General features: G+C 34.2%; 1 protein-coding gene across 1 annotated transcript in view; it reads left to right on the forward strand.

The window, feature by feature from the left end:
• Nucleotides 1-16,673, forward strand: part of LOC131678418 (proton-coupled zinc antiporter SLC30A2-like) — a 109,688-nt gene that overhangs the window by 23,524 nt on the left and 69,491 nt on the right. Inside the window, exon 2 of the mRNA XM_058958570.1 lies at nt 16,365-16,525. Within this exon, the coding sequence (XP_058814553.1) occupies nt 16,365-16,525 (161 nt within the window). The remainder of the gene's footprint in view (nt 1-16,364; nt 16,526-16,673) is intronic.

A 16,673-nucleotide genomic window follows, 5' to 3' on the forward strand; every position in this document is an offset into this window, starting at 1 on the left:
CTTTTTCGACCCGCATCTTGGAATCCCAGAAGGGACATAATCAGCTTCTGGCATCACATAGATATACATACAAATGCGTTCACGAGCTTCCCACCAACAGCGATGAAGTGCGCTTCACTAACGTCGCATTTGGGAGGACTGCTGAAAGGATGGAAGAGCATAATCATCTACTGGCTTGTGTTACTGCTCGTTTCATTCGAGCCATGTATATACCCAACCTTTATGTGCGTTAATTTTATGCTAATGTTCATGTGTGCTTATAAAATAGTAACAATCCGTTATGAAAATGGCTGTGCTTTGCGATGCCTTCAGCTGTAACGAGGTCGGAAGAAAGATGGTTTGGTGAGTGAGTGCATATCGCGGAAAGTAGGGTCAAATTAGGGTACGAAAAAATTGTCGGTTTAACCGATGAAAAATGATTTTTCAATATTCTATACTTAACTGTTTGTAGTTGGACTTCATGCCTAATAGCATTATTATTCAATCCATCGAATATCAATTGTGTTATTTTTCCTTTCGCTTTTATCAACATACTAATTATAATAATCAATTATCCTACGCATCTTAGAGGGTATAATTCGCAAAAATTATCAAGATGTGCAATTCTAAACAAGCCTTGGAAAAAAACTTTCATAAATTCACGAAAAAATCACGATTTTGTAAAATGAACCGTTTAAGATAACAATGATCAAACTCTTGAAATCATAAATAATGAACCATGTTCAGTATCAATTTACCATCTAGAAGTGTTAGGTTACGGCTCATCTATCGGTGAACCCAATATAAAACCGATTTCAGTTGAATTGCGTTGTACATTGACGTTTCGGTCCGAACAGTCGTTCTTGAAGGTGAGTAGAAGTAACTGGGAATGAATACTTCTGTACAAAAGAAATATACACTGAAAAAATGTGTCATTTTTCACAAAATTGAAAATTTATGCTAAAAAGTTAAATTGCAAAAAACCATATTTTTTTATTTTTTCTATATTTTTAACAAAAATCTAAAGAGAAAAGAAACATTTTGAATGTAATTGAATGATGGAGAACTTAGCGGTAGAAAAGTTTTTCTAACAAAAACTTTAAACATGTTTTCAATTTTCATACTAATTGACATACAAAACTGCAATATTATTACAGATTATAATTCTAAATCATTTTAAATCAAAATTCCTTTAACAAAAATCTTCCAAAATGCGATAGTTGTCGAGATATTTGGAATTTTGCTCCAATAAAAACAATTAATTCGTGTAATTATTCCCTTTTTTAAAGTTTTTCGTACCCTATCATAAAATGTCAACAACCTAATGTTTACCGTTTTAAAGACGTACAAGAAACTTTTTCAGTGAATTTGGATTATCAAAAAGCTTTCAATAAAAATGGTTTCTAAACAACAACTTTTGACATACTTTTTTAATTCATATTATTTGCAGTTAAAAATGAAGTATTCTTTGTGAATATGATTCTAAATGCCATTTTCAATCAAAATACTCATAACAAAAAATTTCTGAAATGTTACTACAATTCTCGAGATATTTTAAATTTTGTTTTGACAGCACAATTATTTTAGTTTATTACGACCTTTCATAAGTTATTCGCTTTTCTCCATGAACAACAATAGATTTTTCAGAAGACCCATAATATTTCCTGTGACTTTCCCTTTGACATCAAGGCGATATTGTAAACCATTTGAAAGCTATGCGAAAACAATTAAAATATTATTTAACCATAGGGCCTAATGAGTAAACTATATAGTTGAATCATATTTTGGTTGTTTTCACGTAGCTTTTAAATGATTTACAATATCGCCTTGATGTCAAGGGAAAGTCACAGGGAATATTATGGGCCTTTTTAAAAACCTATTAATATTAATTAATATTAATGGAGAAGCGCGAATAACTTATGAAAAGGCCATAATAAAACAAAGTAATTGTATTCTTGAAACTAAATTTAAAATATTTCGACAACTACTACATTTCAGAAAGTTTTTGTTAAAAGAATTTTGATTTAGAATGGCGTTTAGAATCATATTCACAAAGAAATTGTATTTTTGACTGCAAATAGTATAAACTACAAAAAATAGGTTGAATGGAAATTTTTTTTTTATTGGAATCTTTTCCATGATACAAATATAAACATTAGATTGTGGACATTTTATGTAGGGGTAATGCGAACAACTTTTAAAATGGGCATAGTTACACGAATTAATTGCTTTTGTTGGAGCGAAATTGCAGATATCTCGTCAACTATCGCATTTTGGAAGATTTTTGCTAAACGCATTTTGATTTGAAATAATACTTAGAATTGTATTCTGTAATAAAATCACAGTTGTGTATGTCAATCAGTATGACATTCACTGTCAATTAGTGTGAAATTTAAAAACATGTTTAAAGTTATTGTTAGAAAAACTTTTCTACTGATAAGTTCTCCATCATGAAATTACATTCAAGATGTTTCTTTTCTCTTTAGTTGACAAAATATTAAAAAAATGAAATAAAAAATGAGTTTTTTGGCAAATAGACTTTTTAACATAAATTTTTGTTTTTGTGAAAAATGATTCGACATTTTTTTCAAGGTATATATTTATAGTACATAAGTATTCATTCCCTGTAACTCGTTCTCAGGCACTTTTGTTGTATAAATACGGTAATCGAATAATAAGAATTTGAAATTAATACACGTAGAGACGTGTACGCCCTTTTGAAAAATTGCTCTTGTATCAAAATATTGCAATTGGCAGAAAAAATCATGGAGATTCATTTGTATAGTATTTTGCGGTCGGACGGTTCCTCATGGAATCCCTCAGTTGTGTGTGTGTGTACACAATCAACCTCCCGCTGACCGATAGTGCTTTTATAGAAGAAACTTTTCTGTACTTATTTATTGAAATACGTATTTATTTTTATCTAAGGATGCAAACATTTTTAGCTCTGGAGATGAAAGGTGATAGCTCTATTATACACCCAACGATCCATGTCAGAAATACCTGGTCTTACACATACATTCTAAGATTGCTTGCATGTATAATAAGCGCCGCACGAATATATTCACGTAACATTTAGATACGTGCAATATATTCACACTTTCTAAATGAAAAACAACATTTTTGATTCTGTCATGCATTCAGTTCAAGCAAAATATTTTGCTTAATTATTTGTATGCCTCGAAAAGAGCAAACAGCGATCTCACCAACGTCTGACTTTTAATTAATTAATTGATTCGACGTATAGTTTCACTATCATCGATCAACGCAGCCCGGGAGCAACTTGACAGCTCCCATATATTGAACTCATAAGCAAATTTTGTGGTGATTTGATGCTGTCATGGTGGCTCGAATGAGCCAACATTTTAAAAAGGCACTTCCCATATATTATTTTGCAAACTTAGATTTAAAAAATTAGAAATAAAACAAGTCGAATTTCGGAAATACAAGATAATGACTTTCAAATTCGAGCCACTTTCACATCTATTGGCTAGTAGTTCCGAAAATCTTCGGGATCGAACCAACATCTTTCCAGACATCAAATCCTCCGGTAGAAGCCCAGAAGCCGTTTCGTTAGGTTTCTGTCAGACCAGAACCGAGTAAAGCGACGGAGAATTCTAATGGGAACCGTACCAAATCATCGCAATATCTTCCGGACAGAATTATTGTAATAATCGAACAAAGCTCTGACAGAAGTCGAGGGAAATTGTACATTCCTAGCAGCATTGTTGATAAAATTGGGCACTACCGGTGTGCTGCTAGAATTCTGGTAAAATACATACAAAATCTATCCAAAATCAATTTCGCTAAACGTGTAGAAAATCCTAAATATCTTGTTTATATTCTCGACCAAAATACTAGAATTCATGACGATCTTAATTAATTTGAAACAACTTTGTAGGACTGTAAATTTGCAGTACGATAATAATATATAATTTGATGGTGGATCTATTACAGTGTATTCAATGAGATTGTGTACAGTCGGTTAATCGTAGCAGGCTACGTGCTTTTCGTTAAGAGCTGAGAGTATCTTTCTCATTCAAATAATTACAACATTGCGGTTGGAGCTATCGAATCGCCCAGTTTAATAACAAATTTTGAAGCGACGAGACGTATACAAAGTGTTCTTGTATTGTTACAGTCAATGCTAGTTCCTCCAAACTTGTCACAGGTTCACGAATTGTTAAGCTTGTTGATATACTTTCATTGGCCAAATTGTTTTCCATTTATATTTCTTGAGAAAAAAGTACCTATTAGACACTTCACACAACAAGAAAACAAAAACTTTATTAGGAAGAAAGAGTCGGTTTCTAAAAACGACTTGCAGCAAAATTTATAATAAGATTTATCTAACATTGTTGGTGTTTTTTCGGTTAGTGATAAATTTATTCTCGAATAGTAGTTTTCTATATCCACATTTTGGAATACGCTTTTTCTAAATGTTGTTCTAGCTGCATTGATGACGTGCATAACACACGTAACGAAATACACTTTTCGCTTGAAAATATTTCGTTTCGTTGTTCATGATGCTCATATGGAGAAGGTATACTAGCGCCACTATCAAATCAGTGATACATATATGAAACTATCTGTCAAGTTGTTCCCGGACTGGATCAACAAAAGAACTGCATCAGCCAGTCACATTCAGGAGGCGCTGCAGACGTAAAACAGAAGGAACGGGTGTATTTTTTAGTAAAGACGCTGAATTCCTCTGGATAAAGACTCGCCAACTCTATCTTATTCTTATTATTTCTTGAGCGTTTTTTCAAAACGTCATATCTGCAATGAGTTACTCTCTTTGTTTACTTTCTCTTCTGTTAATAATTCGGTCACTTTAGCATTTATCCCTCAACTCTTTGCATAATATGTTAGTTAAAACCACCGTCTTTCGATCTGTACTGTAAAATAAGTGAAAAGTGTTATAGTGACGCCGTAAAAATCGAAAGAGAAAGTATAAACATAGAGTAACTCATTTCAGATATGACGTTTTGATAAAACGCTCAAGATTTATCAGTAAGTGTCATTCCAATCGAGCACGAGACCAGTCAAAAGCCCTCAATCCGATGAAAATCGCTTCGAATCCTTCTGGAACGAGAGCCATTGACAGGTCTCGTGCTCGATTGGAATGACACTGGCAGATAAATGGCAAACAAACAATTGACGTGTCGAGTCTTTATCCAGAGTGATTCAGTGTCGTTACTTTTTAGTGGGTCGAATCAAAAGAGATTGTAACTACTAGAGGTCGCATGTCGCCGTTAACACTGAAAATTTATCATCTCGCTCTTACATATGCTAGGCCCATTAGTTTGACACATATTGTCCCGGGTATACACCTGTCAAAGTAATCGGATACAATATGCTAGAGCGAGACCCCATGTTTCAGTCCGTGAATGCATGGAGACAGTAGCGCTTTGCTTCCTCTAGTAGTTATAATCTCTTTTGTCGAATCACGTTGGTGCATATCAAAATTATTAGAAGTTGCAGAATTGCACTAATCTCGTGATAATTTCACAAACCAACACTTAATACAATGGAATAAATATTCGGGTGAATGCGTAATTCCTATTTTCAATTAACTAAACACAATTTCATTGAAAAATAAAGAAAAACAAGATCGAACACAGCCGCGTCTTGGCGATTCGGCAGTGCTGCCAAAACTCTTGCAAGCGGAGACAGTTGTCGTTAAAGCCTACGCAATGCTGCTTTAGCGTAAATCAAGGTACACTCAACATCACGCGGCAATGAAGGACAATAGTGTGGTAAAAGTTGTTATAGTAATAGTCCCATATTACGTCCTTGAGGTATTCCTGATTAGTAGCTATAAACTGAGGTTTTTTTGCAGTTACTCACGCGCAGTTCTGTCACATAAGGGAGAGTTTCGGGGTATACTAATCTAGGAACTTAATTAAAAAACATTTTTTCATGAATATTCGATTATCTATTTGGTTGTTCGTGTGCCTAGATTCACAAATTACCAATTAATTTCAAATAATGAACAATTGAACATTTTTTAAAAAAACTTAAACTCTATCCTCGCTCGTTCTAAGCACGATTTGCTATGGAAAAATCGTCAACCGGACCCGGAATTTGTAGAGTTGAATATTTAGTATCTGGGAAGGGTCTGCGAATGGGTTGAAAACTATAAACCTTTTAGGAGATAGTATGCTGATGAGCCGAAATGGTCCCGACACCAAGCACCAACCAACCGTGGCAGCTTTCCGTACATGCATATACGTAGTAATGTTCTTCGTAGCGTTAGTTCCATGTTGTAAAGCGCTGAAAGAAAGTGGTAGATAAACGACAACTCACATCACATACGCTGGTGAAATGGGATGCTTGGGATTGGATACTTTTGCCACGTTCGTGTTTCGTCCATGTCTCTGGTGGGACATTTTTTGCCCGTTTCTCGAACCATCCGGAACGTTGCGAATGGTTCTCATATCTCCACTCAACCACGCCACACGGTTTGCTTCGTGACCAAGCGAAATGTCCTTCGCTTGCGTCTTTCAGATATCAAATTTATGAAAGTGTAATCAATTTGTTCCAAGCGTTTGTGGCTGAATACTACGGACATGGAACATGTGAAAAATTCGATGACTTTTAGTTGTATCAGTTTCTGTCGGTATGTATCGAGTTTCCCATTATAAATATCCTATGGGTGGATTCTTTCAGTTTGAGGAATTTCATTGCAGTTTACAATATCAATTCCCGGGATAGTGGAAAGATATCACATTTTTGCAGACACGCTGCGGGTATCAGATGTTCACAAAACTACCGCTATCATTCTCGCTTTGTCAACGGGTTATGAAAGACGTCAGTGTGCCGAAATAAATGAGTTCTGGAATTGTTTGTCGCCTCATTCCCGTCTGTTTCTCCGGCCATCATTAGTAATTTGCATATATGCATGAAAAGCAGAAAAGTTGGTCAACATAGTTTTAATGAATATGTCAACCACATTTACATGGTGCCATTCAAAGCGGTGTTTTCAAATGAAACGAAGAACAAATTCCATGGTACAGAGGGAGAGCGAAATTAGCTGTGTTTTACTGGCGAGTTTGCATCGACTGCGGGGAAAGCCAATCTCTGATGGTGACGTCTGGATAATTGATTACGGTGGTCACTGCTCGGAGGAGTAAGTCGATCTCTTGATTTTTTGGCCAAAAAATAACACAGATAGGGATGAGCTGATATTGAAAAAAAACGGAATTACATTAGTTTTACGGATGATAGTTTTTGTCGAGCGAATGTTGTACCTTTGACCGGTTGATGCATCAAATCAAGAAGAGAAATGGGAATTGCTTTAGGTTGCGTTTTCAGAGGGAATTCGTACTTTTCAATTATCGCAAGTTTTAAAGAAATAATGTTTTAAACCGTCTAGCAGTGTAATGATATCGTTGAAACTAAATTAGTAGCTGTTTTGTTCATTTTTTGCCATAATAAAAAATCTGTCTTAATTCAACTAGTTGTGCAATTGGGTTTTTCTTTATCTAAACAATGATTCGATGGCTAGTTATGTTCAATATAATTGTAGAAATGTCTATTACATTCGTATTACACTTGGCACGTACATACCAACGCACGACATCCACGAACTTGATGAGCTACATGTCCACGCTGACACATTTGTGTGGTAAACTCTCTTACTACGATACCAGTTTAAATGCAAATTCACTGTGTGACTTCACTCTTCCACCCGTAATTCCGGAGCAGGAACTCCGATCATCAAAAAATATCAAATGCAACCTATGGGAGCGTAATGTGGTTCGTTTCAAATTAAGTTTATGTAAATTGGTTCAGTCTAAATCAAACAATTATGTTTGTATGGATAAAATCATCAAGCATTTGAATTCTCACAAATCTGACAAAAAATAGAAACGATTATTTGTTCTATGAAATATTTCTCCTTAGTGGAGAATTCTTTTGGTAAAAGCTGTTTTCTCTATACTAAGGAGAAAATTGCTCAAAACCATCTTTGCACGTGAAGAGCACAAAGCTCATAACCACATAGGTTATGGAATTTAGGTTTCGACTCTGTTTCATCAGAATCCGTCACTAACGTAGTGACAGGACTAATCTAGCGCCGGATTGACGCCAGCTCCAAATTTTTCTCTACCAAGGAGAAATGCAGCATAGTGCATATTGCATTGGTTTGCTAAGTAAAGTTTCTGAATTCAGTTTCGATCTGATTAATTCTCATCAGCTTAATCAGAGCTCCTTTTCTTGTCGGACAGCACGCGCTCACAGATAGTGTTTTCGTTTTTTGGAGCTAGCGTCAATCTGGCACTAGCTTAGTCCTGTCACTAAGTTAGTGTCGGATTCTGATGAGATGAAGTTGAAACGCAAATTCCATAACTAATTTAATTATTTGTTGTCGACTTTGATCACTGCTCGTTTGTATTGCCATTAAATTATATTATATTATATCCAATATATTGCTAATGATTTGTTCATATTGTATGTCCTCTTTGGAATAATATTCGATATATTTCATTACATTCAAACATATCCAGTATAGCTCTAGCAGCAAAAGGAGCGCACTTGCCGTGAATGACGATGCAATGTTCCTCAGTGTGCACTGCAATAGCACAATATTTCTCACTTTCCCGCATTGTATCAGAATTAAATTATAGAGTAGGGCATTGCAAAAAATCACTCGTTTTTGGATTTCAAAGTCTCGCCCACTTCATATTGTGACAAATGTCGAAGTATTTCACATCATTTGGACAATTCTAGACCCCCGCCCACTTTGCTTGAAGTTTTTGAAATTGGTACTATGGGAAAATATGAAGGAAACATATATTAAATACTATAACTTTGGAAGTAGCCTCAGAAATGGAGATATTTCCGTTTCACGAAAAATACGGGAAAGTGAGGTACTGGGTCATTATGTCCCCACAATCCCCTATTTTTAAAAATTTAACAATGCTACATATTTTACAGTTTTTCTGATGTAAAAAAGTCTCAGATATCGAATTGAACCTTTACGACCTTTGTCCGAATACGAGAAGTTGGGGTTATAGTACCTTTTGTCATTAATATTAAATTTTATCATTTTCTCGTGCATACATCTCTATTATTCTTCAATCAATTTTCAAAATATGCACCTTTTTGAACGTCTAAAATTCTTAGAAATAAAATAAAGATTCGTTACGTTTTACATTAACTATACAAACCACATTTTTCATTAAATGTCTTAATACCCCAACTTCCCTTATATTTCCAGAAATGAAACGTTTCTCATCTGATACCTAGGCGTATTTTACACCAGAACCAGTAAATTAAATAATAATTTATAGTTAAAAAGAGTTGCTATGTGCAATTTAATGATAAAAATGTGGAATCGAGACTAATAGTCAAAAAATTTTGATGTTTCTGAATTTTACCAGTTACACTAGTTTACAGCATTCCTGAACTAAATAAGCTGGTGGTCATTTTCAATGTAAAATCGTGTGCCGAATCCGAAAATGAAGTTCAAAAAATTTACGGTAAAACAGTTTTCGAGTTACAGTAAAAATATGAATATCACCTTTAAAAATAAAAGTACTTTCAGTAATCTCCAAATATTTTCGGTTGTAGTACATCGATATGCAATATTATTATGTTGAATTAAAGGTACTAGAATGTACTTTCGGTCGTTGGAACATTTTGATTTAGTTCGACTACTGGTGCTGACGTTGTTTGCGAGTTTATTGAACTTTTTCTTAATTTTTCGTCATTTTTTAAAGAAAATTGAGCGTTTGGTAAAGATTTTCGGCTAGATAAAGCAATTCTAAAGATTAGATTTTTATGGAAATCTAATAACCAATGAAACTAAGCACTTGTTAGTTTGAATCCGATGAAAATTGCGAAACTTATTCAATTTTTTGTAAAATGTCAATTTTTGTTTCTCTCTGGGTCTGAACCGCCTCAAATCCATTTTTTTCTAGAGTTTGTTTCATAATATATGAGAGATTCTCTGCCAGAATTCTGTCAAACAAGTAAGTGGAAGAATTTTGAAAAATTTAATGTGAGGTAATGATCGAACTCGTTTATCCAAATGATTCAAGACTTCTGATAACGATAATTTCAGGCTCAGTGGAGTAATGGCATCCAAAATTTGGCATTAAAAATACGCATAATATTCACATGTGTCATACAGAATCGTATCGTATCGTTTTGTACATACACGTTGTAAAATGCACGCTCCACAACGCCTTGATTCATACATCGGAAGCTTATGACGGTGCAAAATGTTAAATTCAGGGAAATAGCTTCACGAACGATGACATCCACCTATTTCGTCTCGTTTTGTTCTACAAACAATATATTTTAAATTATTAAAACGTCTAGAAGTTTATAATTTTAACTCATATTGGATTCACATTGGCTTCTACGATGTACCTATTTTACTGTACCAGTTCACACAACTTCAATATATTACAATATATTACGTAAAACATTTAAGTGCAATTACAAAATATTCTACGTTCTTCAAATCATTCTTAAGTTCAGACTTTGGGATTTTAAACCTAAAATAAGTCTTGTTCGATGTCCTACATATTTTACAACCACTGCTACATGTTCTAGAAAGGAAAACAAATTAAAAGTGTTACAAATTATTAATTTTATAACACTTGACGTATGTAGTATTTCTACGGATTCTTATAGTTTGTATTAACATTGTACAAAACCCAGCTAGCGTTTCAAAATACGAATTTTATGACGTGTGAGTGTTTAGTTTACAACGAATTTTGTATCATAAGAGTGTTATTTTATGTAATTTACTTGTAAATATTACACGCAGTATTGCATACCACTTATTGACTTATAATTTCATGGAGCCTGAAATTATTGTTATCATAAGTCTTGAATTATTTGGATAAACGAGCTCGAATATTATCCCACGTTGAATTCTTTCAAAATGCTTCCATTTACTTGTTTAACAGAATTCTGACAGAGAGTCCCTCATATATGATGAAACAAGCCCCAGAAATAATTGGAATCGATACAGTTCAATAACACTAGTTTACAAGAAAAATGAAGCTTCAAGAAAAAGTATTTTTTAGACTAATTTTAGGTCGCTGAACACTAATACAATATTCATTTTTCTGTTCAAACAAGCGATTTTGTGATTTGCTAAAAAACTCAATTTTGAGCACTTTTTGTAGTTTTTAGTCAATATTTCGTGTCAAAATAATCCAATTAATAAAGTCAATATGCAAGTTGAAAGGTGCCGAGATACCCTTTCCAAAAACATATAATATGTGTCGATCATATGTAAAATTTGTAGTGCTGTAAGCGTCCAAAATTTAAAAAAAGTGCATTTTTGACCATTTCTAAAAGTTACTCATTTTTAATTGATTTTTTTACAGAAGAACATATCTTTTTTCAGACCTTTTAGAATCTAAGATGACAGATAATATGTTTACGTTAATTTTAAGCCTAATATCACTAACATCGGATGAAAAATGTTGCTATGGCACATTGAGCGAAATGGAAATTTTATGATTTTAGCAGACCCTGCCCTGGTGCGGCGGTTTAGGGGGTGTAGCACTGGTCTCATAAGCCAGTCATCAAATATTCGAGTCCCTATCGGGATTTAGTGGGATTGTAGCACTAGCCACGTAATGTTCTGTGAACTGAGAATAGGCTGCGAACCCTGTTGAAACAGAAGGCGAAAATTCCTTTAACTTGTTAAATATGTACTCACCACAGACAAAACAAAACTTTTCCAACGAATATTCCCACATTTTAAAAAGAGCACTTAGTTGTAAAATGAAATATCCAAAACCATTCAAATGCCGCAAGATGGATGGATGCAAGCTCGAGAAGACAGTAGCAAACACAAACAATAACGATCAAGAATAGAAGATTATTTCAGCCGAAAATATGATTGTGCAAAAAATAAAAAGTTGCAGTTTTCACTCAGTGCTTCATACCATCTACATTTTCCATCAGATTTTTGTGACCATTGGCTTAAAATTTATGTAAAAAGATTATTTATCTCATTAGATTTAAAAAAAAAATCTTCTGTCCTTGATTTATTTAAAAAAATTAACTAGAAATATGCATTTTTTAAAAACGGTCGAACATTAGACTTTTTTTACTTTGGTCGATTGTAATCATAATAAATGTACATTTGATCTACACATAATATACATTTTCGGAAAGGGCATACCAATATCTTACGCACTTTTTCGATTGGATCCTATTTGAACGAGGTATTGACAATTCAATATTAATTCGTCAAAAGGGCGAAAGTGTTTTTTGTAAACAAACTTGTTTCGCTCATTAGTCTGCTGCAGAGTGGAATTTCATGAAAAATATGCGTTAATGTAAATTTTTACCCTTCGTAGAAGTAATTTCAATTGTTTTCTGCTTCGAAATTATAGTAAATTAAGAGAAACCATCAAAATAAAAGTTTGTTTACAAATCTTATTCACCCTTTTGCAAATTTAATATGGAATTAACTAAAATAGTTCCCAAAACACCTTTTTCGAAGAAATATTGAAAATGCTTCTTTAAAAAAAGTAGACTTTGTTTTCGTATTCAGCGATCCAAAATTAACTTAGAAAACAACTTTCTTTTTAGCTTATCGCGATTACCTTAAAATTGTTAAAATCTGTCACATAAGATTCTGAAAACATGAAAAATCATTTTTCTGTAATAAAAAACAGAGCAAAACCAAAAATGAAACAAAAGAATTTTTTTTAAACTCGAACCTCTTAGAAAGAGAAATTGAGTATTATTTTCGTGTTCGACCCAAAATTAATCTAGAAAACACTTCATCATACAACTTCATTTTTCATGTAAACTAGTGTAATCTTATTTAAGACCAAAAGAGATATGTGAAAAACAGAACAATTTTCACTCGGTGCCTAATAACATCACTATTTTTTATCGGATTTTCGTGATCTTAGGCTTAAAATTCACGTGAGAAGTTTGTCTGTCACATAAGATTTCAAAAGATTTTTTTTGCCAAATTATTTTTTTATGAAAAATCAACTAAAAATGAGTAATTTTACCAAATATTGCTTTTTTTTACTTTGGTTGCTCTTAACCCTATATTATTGATATTTAATCCAAACATGTTATACATTTTGGAAATAGACACATCAATACCTTTCGAATGGTGAGTCGATTGTGTTAATCGGAAGATATGTTCCTGAGATATTGACCAATAACTGCAAAAAGTGCCTAAAAACACGTTTTTCAAAAAATCTCAAAAACGGTTCTTCGAAAAAGAAAATGAATATGATTTCGTGTTCAGCGACCAGAAATTAACTTAGAAAACACCTTTTTTCTTAACTTCATGCAATCACCCCAAAATTTGTAAACTAGTGTAATAACCCAGAGAAAACAAAAATTGCCATTTTACAAAAAAATTAATAACTTTCGCAATTTTCATCGGATTCAAGCTAACAAGTGCTTATTTTCATTGGTTATTAGCAGGCTTTAAGTTTCCATAAAAATATAATTTTTAGGATTTCTTTATCATGCCGAAAATTTTGACCAAACATTAAATTTTCTTTAAATACTCCGAATTTTGTTAAATAGTTCAGGCAAAAATTTCATTGCCATGTTGCATGAAATTGAAAATGATTATGGATATCTTAAAGCTCGCAAAAAAAGATCCAAAATCATGTACTAGGAATCATAAGCCAGTTCACGAATTCATGAATATGAGCGTGATTTTGTGGACTATTTGACGAGCACGAATGGTCAGATGTGACCATTGCACTAGGAGTCATGAACTAGTTCACGAATATATGGTTAATATTTCATGATTTCGTGAACTATTTCACGAGCATGGATATTGGATCCTGACTAAAATATTAAGAATCATGAATTAGACCATGAGGATTGAATGGATTTATGAATTAAATTCTGAGTTTCGTGAAATAGAGAAATTATCCAGAATGCTTTGATTTTGTGGACTAATGTTCCTAAATCTATGAATAATATCATGACTCAACCTTTGAATTTGTGAATAATGTTCATAAAGTTGTAAACAAGTTCACGCACAGAAAATTCAATTCGGTAATGACATGGCGGAAACCGTGTCTGAAGTTCACAAAACAAAAACAAATATTTCCACTAATAAAAGCGTTGCGTGGGCGTTACTGAAAGGAAATTGAACATTATGATAAAACACATGATTTTGGTTCGTAGTCTTGTTTTCGTAACGTAAAAAAGTGATTGTTCCAGAATTCATGACGCCTTTTTCACGATTTTGGGAACAATTATTTTTTCCCGTGGGATAACTAACAATATATTCAAAAACTATTTGACTGGCAATCAGTGATCTAGACCTGCGTATCGAAGTAATAAGGTGACCATTTCAATAGATTTTTAGCCTCTGAGGTATTACGATTGTAACTGTTTATATGGGAAACTCCAGTGTGACCTTACTAACCAACCTGTACCTCCGGAACCAAAAATCAGAACCTAATGAAAGTAGGTAATGTGAGTGTCATTTCATTCGTTTGAAATCGAGTTAGAAAAATCGATGAAGAAATCGCTGAGAAATAGATGGGGCATTAACTTAGGAATTTGGCAAGTTCTCCGGGACATCAAGAAACGTCGTAGGCGACAAATGTGGTCAAAGCTGCTTCGATTAGTTATTAGTGATCTAGACCCGCAAATTCAAGCAATGTTGTTCAACCCGTAACTCCGCAACTAGAACTCTGATCCAAATGAAATTCAATACCGATCTATGACGATTCTGCACCTTTCATTTGCAAATAATATTGTTGCTCTCGGCTCTGCCATGTCTGAAAAAGATAAGTGAGTTTATTTGACACATTTATTCATTCATACATACCTCCATACATGCACACATACAGACATTTTTCTATCTCGACGAACTGAGTCGATTGGTATAAGAGACTGTCCTTCGGGCGTCTGTTGAGAAGTTGAAATTCCAAGTGATTGAATAACCTTTCTATTTTTGCCTTGGTAGTCATGATCGGATGTTTTCGTTCACATCTTGTTTTGCGGTTAACGAATGTCGGCTTTGTTTTTGAGATACTTTTAATTAATCATGTGCAAAAATTTTATGTGTGATAAACTGTAGTTCGCCTGAAGAGGTCAATGGGTGTATGTTTGAAAATGCTATTGATATAATGTTGATGTCCTATTCCTTTTTCATAAAATTCGAATTGCTTTTGGTAATATTTTTGTGTTCCATTTGATGCTTGGTTTTATTTACTATTTTATTAAACTGATAAGAAAGTTTGTCTTCTACCAAAAAAGCCATTGGCATTAATGGAACTGCATTTATATACTATACCGAATCATTTGATGTGTGACACTTTCACACTTTTTCCCGTTGATTTGGATTTTGTATTGCTATACGTAATAAACCGATACAGTGATAAAAACAGTTCTATATTTTCCCATACAGTCCTGAACAGTGGCCAACTTTCCTTTCGCTTTTTTGGCACCTCCAAAGCAGAGTTATTATAGCATAGCAAAACTGCATTTCTGGGAACTTTTTTCCCTTCATGATTATCATCATCTGTTTTTCGAGCAATTACAGATGCAGATGTCAGAGAGCAGGATCATTAAACTGAAGCAAACGTTCTATAAGCAATTTTTTTGGAATACACAGCGGCATGCGCCATGGATTTAGAGTAGGACAAAAGTTCGATGAACTAAGTTAGTGAACTTGAATGTATGTTTCCTCAACTGCAGCATGGAATTAAAATCAGAAAAGGACGCTCACTCTCCCCACCCCCAATGCCAGGAAACTTTGATTCCGCTGCTGCAATTGAATTCTGCTTGAGGCGCCTCCCGGTCGGCGTGAAGTGTGTTTTTCTCATTTCGATTTCATTTACTTATCTATCGCCTTCATCTTGATACGTTGCACAAGTTACGCATTGGATTTTCTCTGCAGCAATAAAGCATTATTTAGACCAGTACCGCCCTCTGACCTGCAAGACCTCTGCTGCGAAAAAGTTTATTGCTTTTGCTGAAGACTGTTTTTTTTTCTACACAGACATATCTTTTTCAGTACTGTTGGAAGTTACGGTAAATCATTCAAATTCTAGATACCTTTTATTTTCTTCTTGAAGTACGAATCATTTTAACAACACATCGGAAATCGGCGTGTGAACTATGCTAGGCACGACTGTACTACGAAGGCTTCCAAACAATCTGCGCCGAGTGCAAACCTAGCAATGCTTCCCTGCCTCAATGCCGGAAATGCAATCTTTCTCTTTGCCACTTTTCATCGAGTAGTAATTTTTTTCTTCCTTGCCCATTTAGCATTCGCGCGATTTTTTTTGTGTACCCACCTAATGCTAGTGAAAATTTCCTTCTTTTGGCCTTTGCCCATTTGCTTTTTGCTTTCGGATCCAGTAAAGAATGTTGATTCATCGAGATACTTTCCTTCTACTTTATAGCGAACCGAAGAAAAACTATGGAAGCGCTGCCAATGCCACCGATGTTGCTTGGACTACGAAGCCACTGCAGCAGCAGAGATCAGTTATCTATTGTGTGCATGGAAAACTGGCGCAATCCTGCTGTGAACTACCGGACGACCTGAACATTAGGAAAATTGAGTGTAAGTAGATTCTTTTTTTTCCACCACCACTCCACTGATGCGATGCGTTTTCTGGTCGAGTATTCCATATCCAATGCTCGTTTCGCGGTGCACGGCGGACGGCCAGGTACGGAAGATGTATGTTGATTGGAATGATTAAGAGTTAGGG

This window comes from Topomyia yanbarensis, chromosome 2 (genome assembly GCF_030247195.1).
Source record: "Topomyia yanbarensis strain Yona2022 chromosome 2, ASM3024719v1, whole genome shotgun sequence".
Lineage (NCBI taxonomy): Eukaryota > Metazoa > Arthropoda > Insecta > Diptera > Culicidae > Topomyia > Topomyia yanbarensis.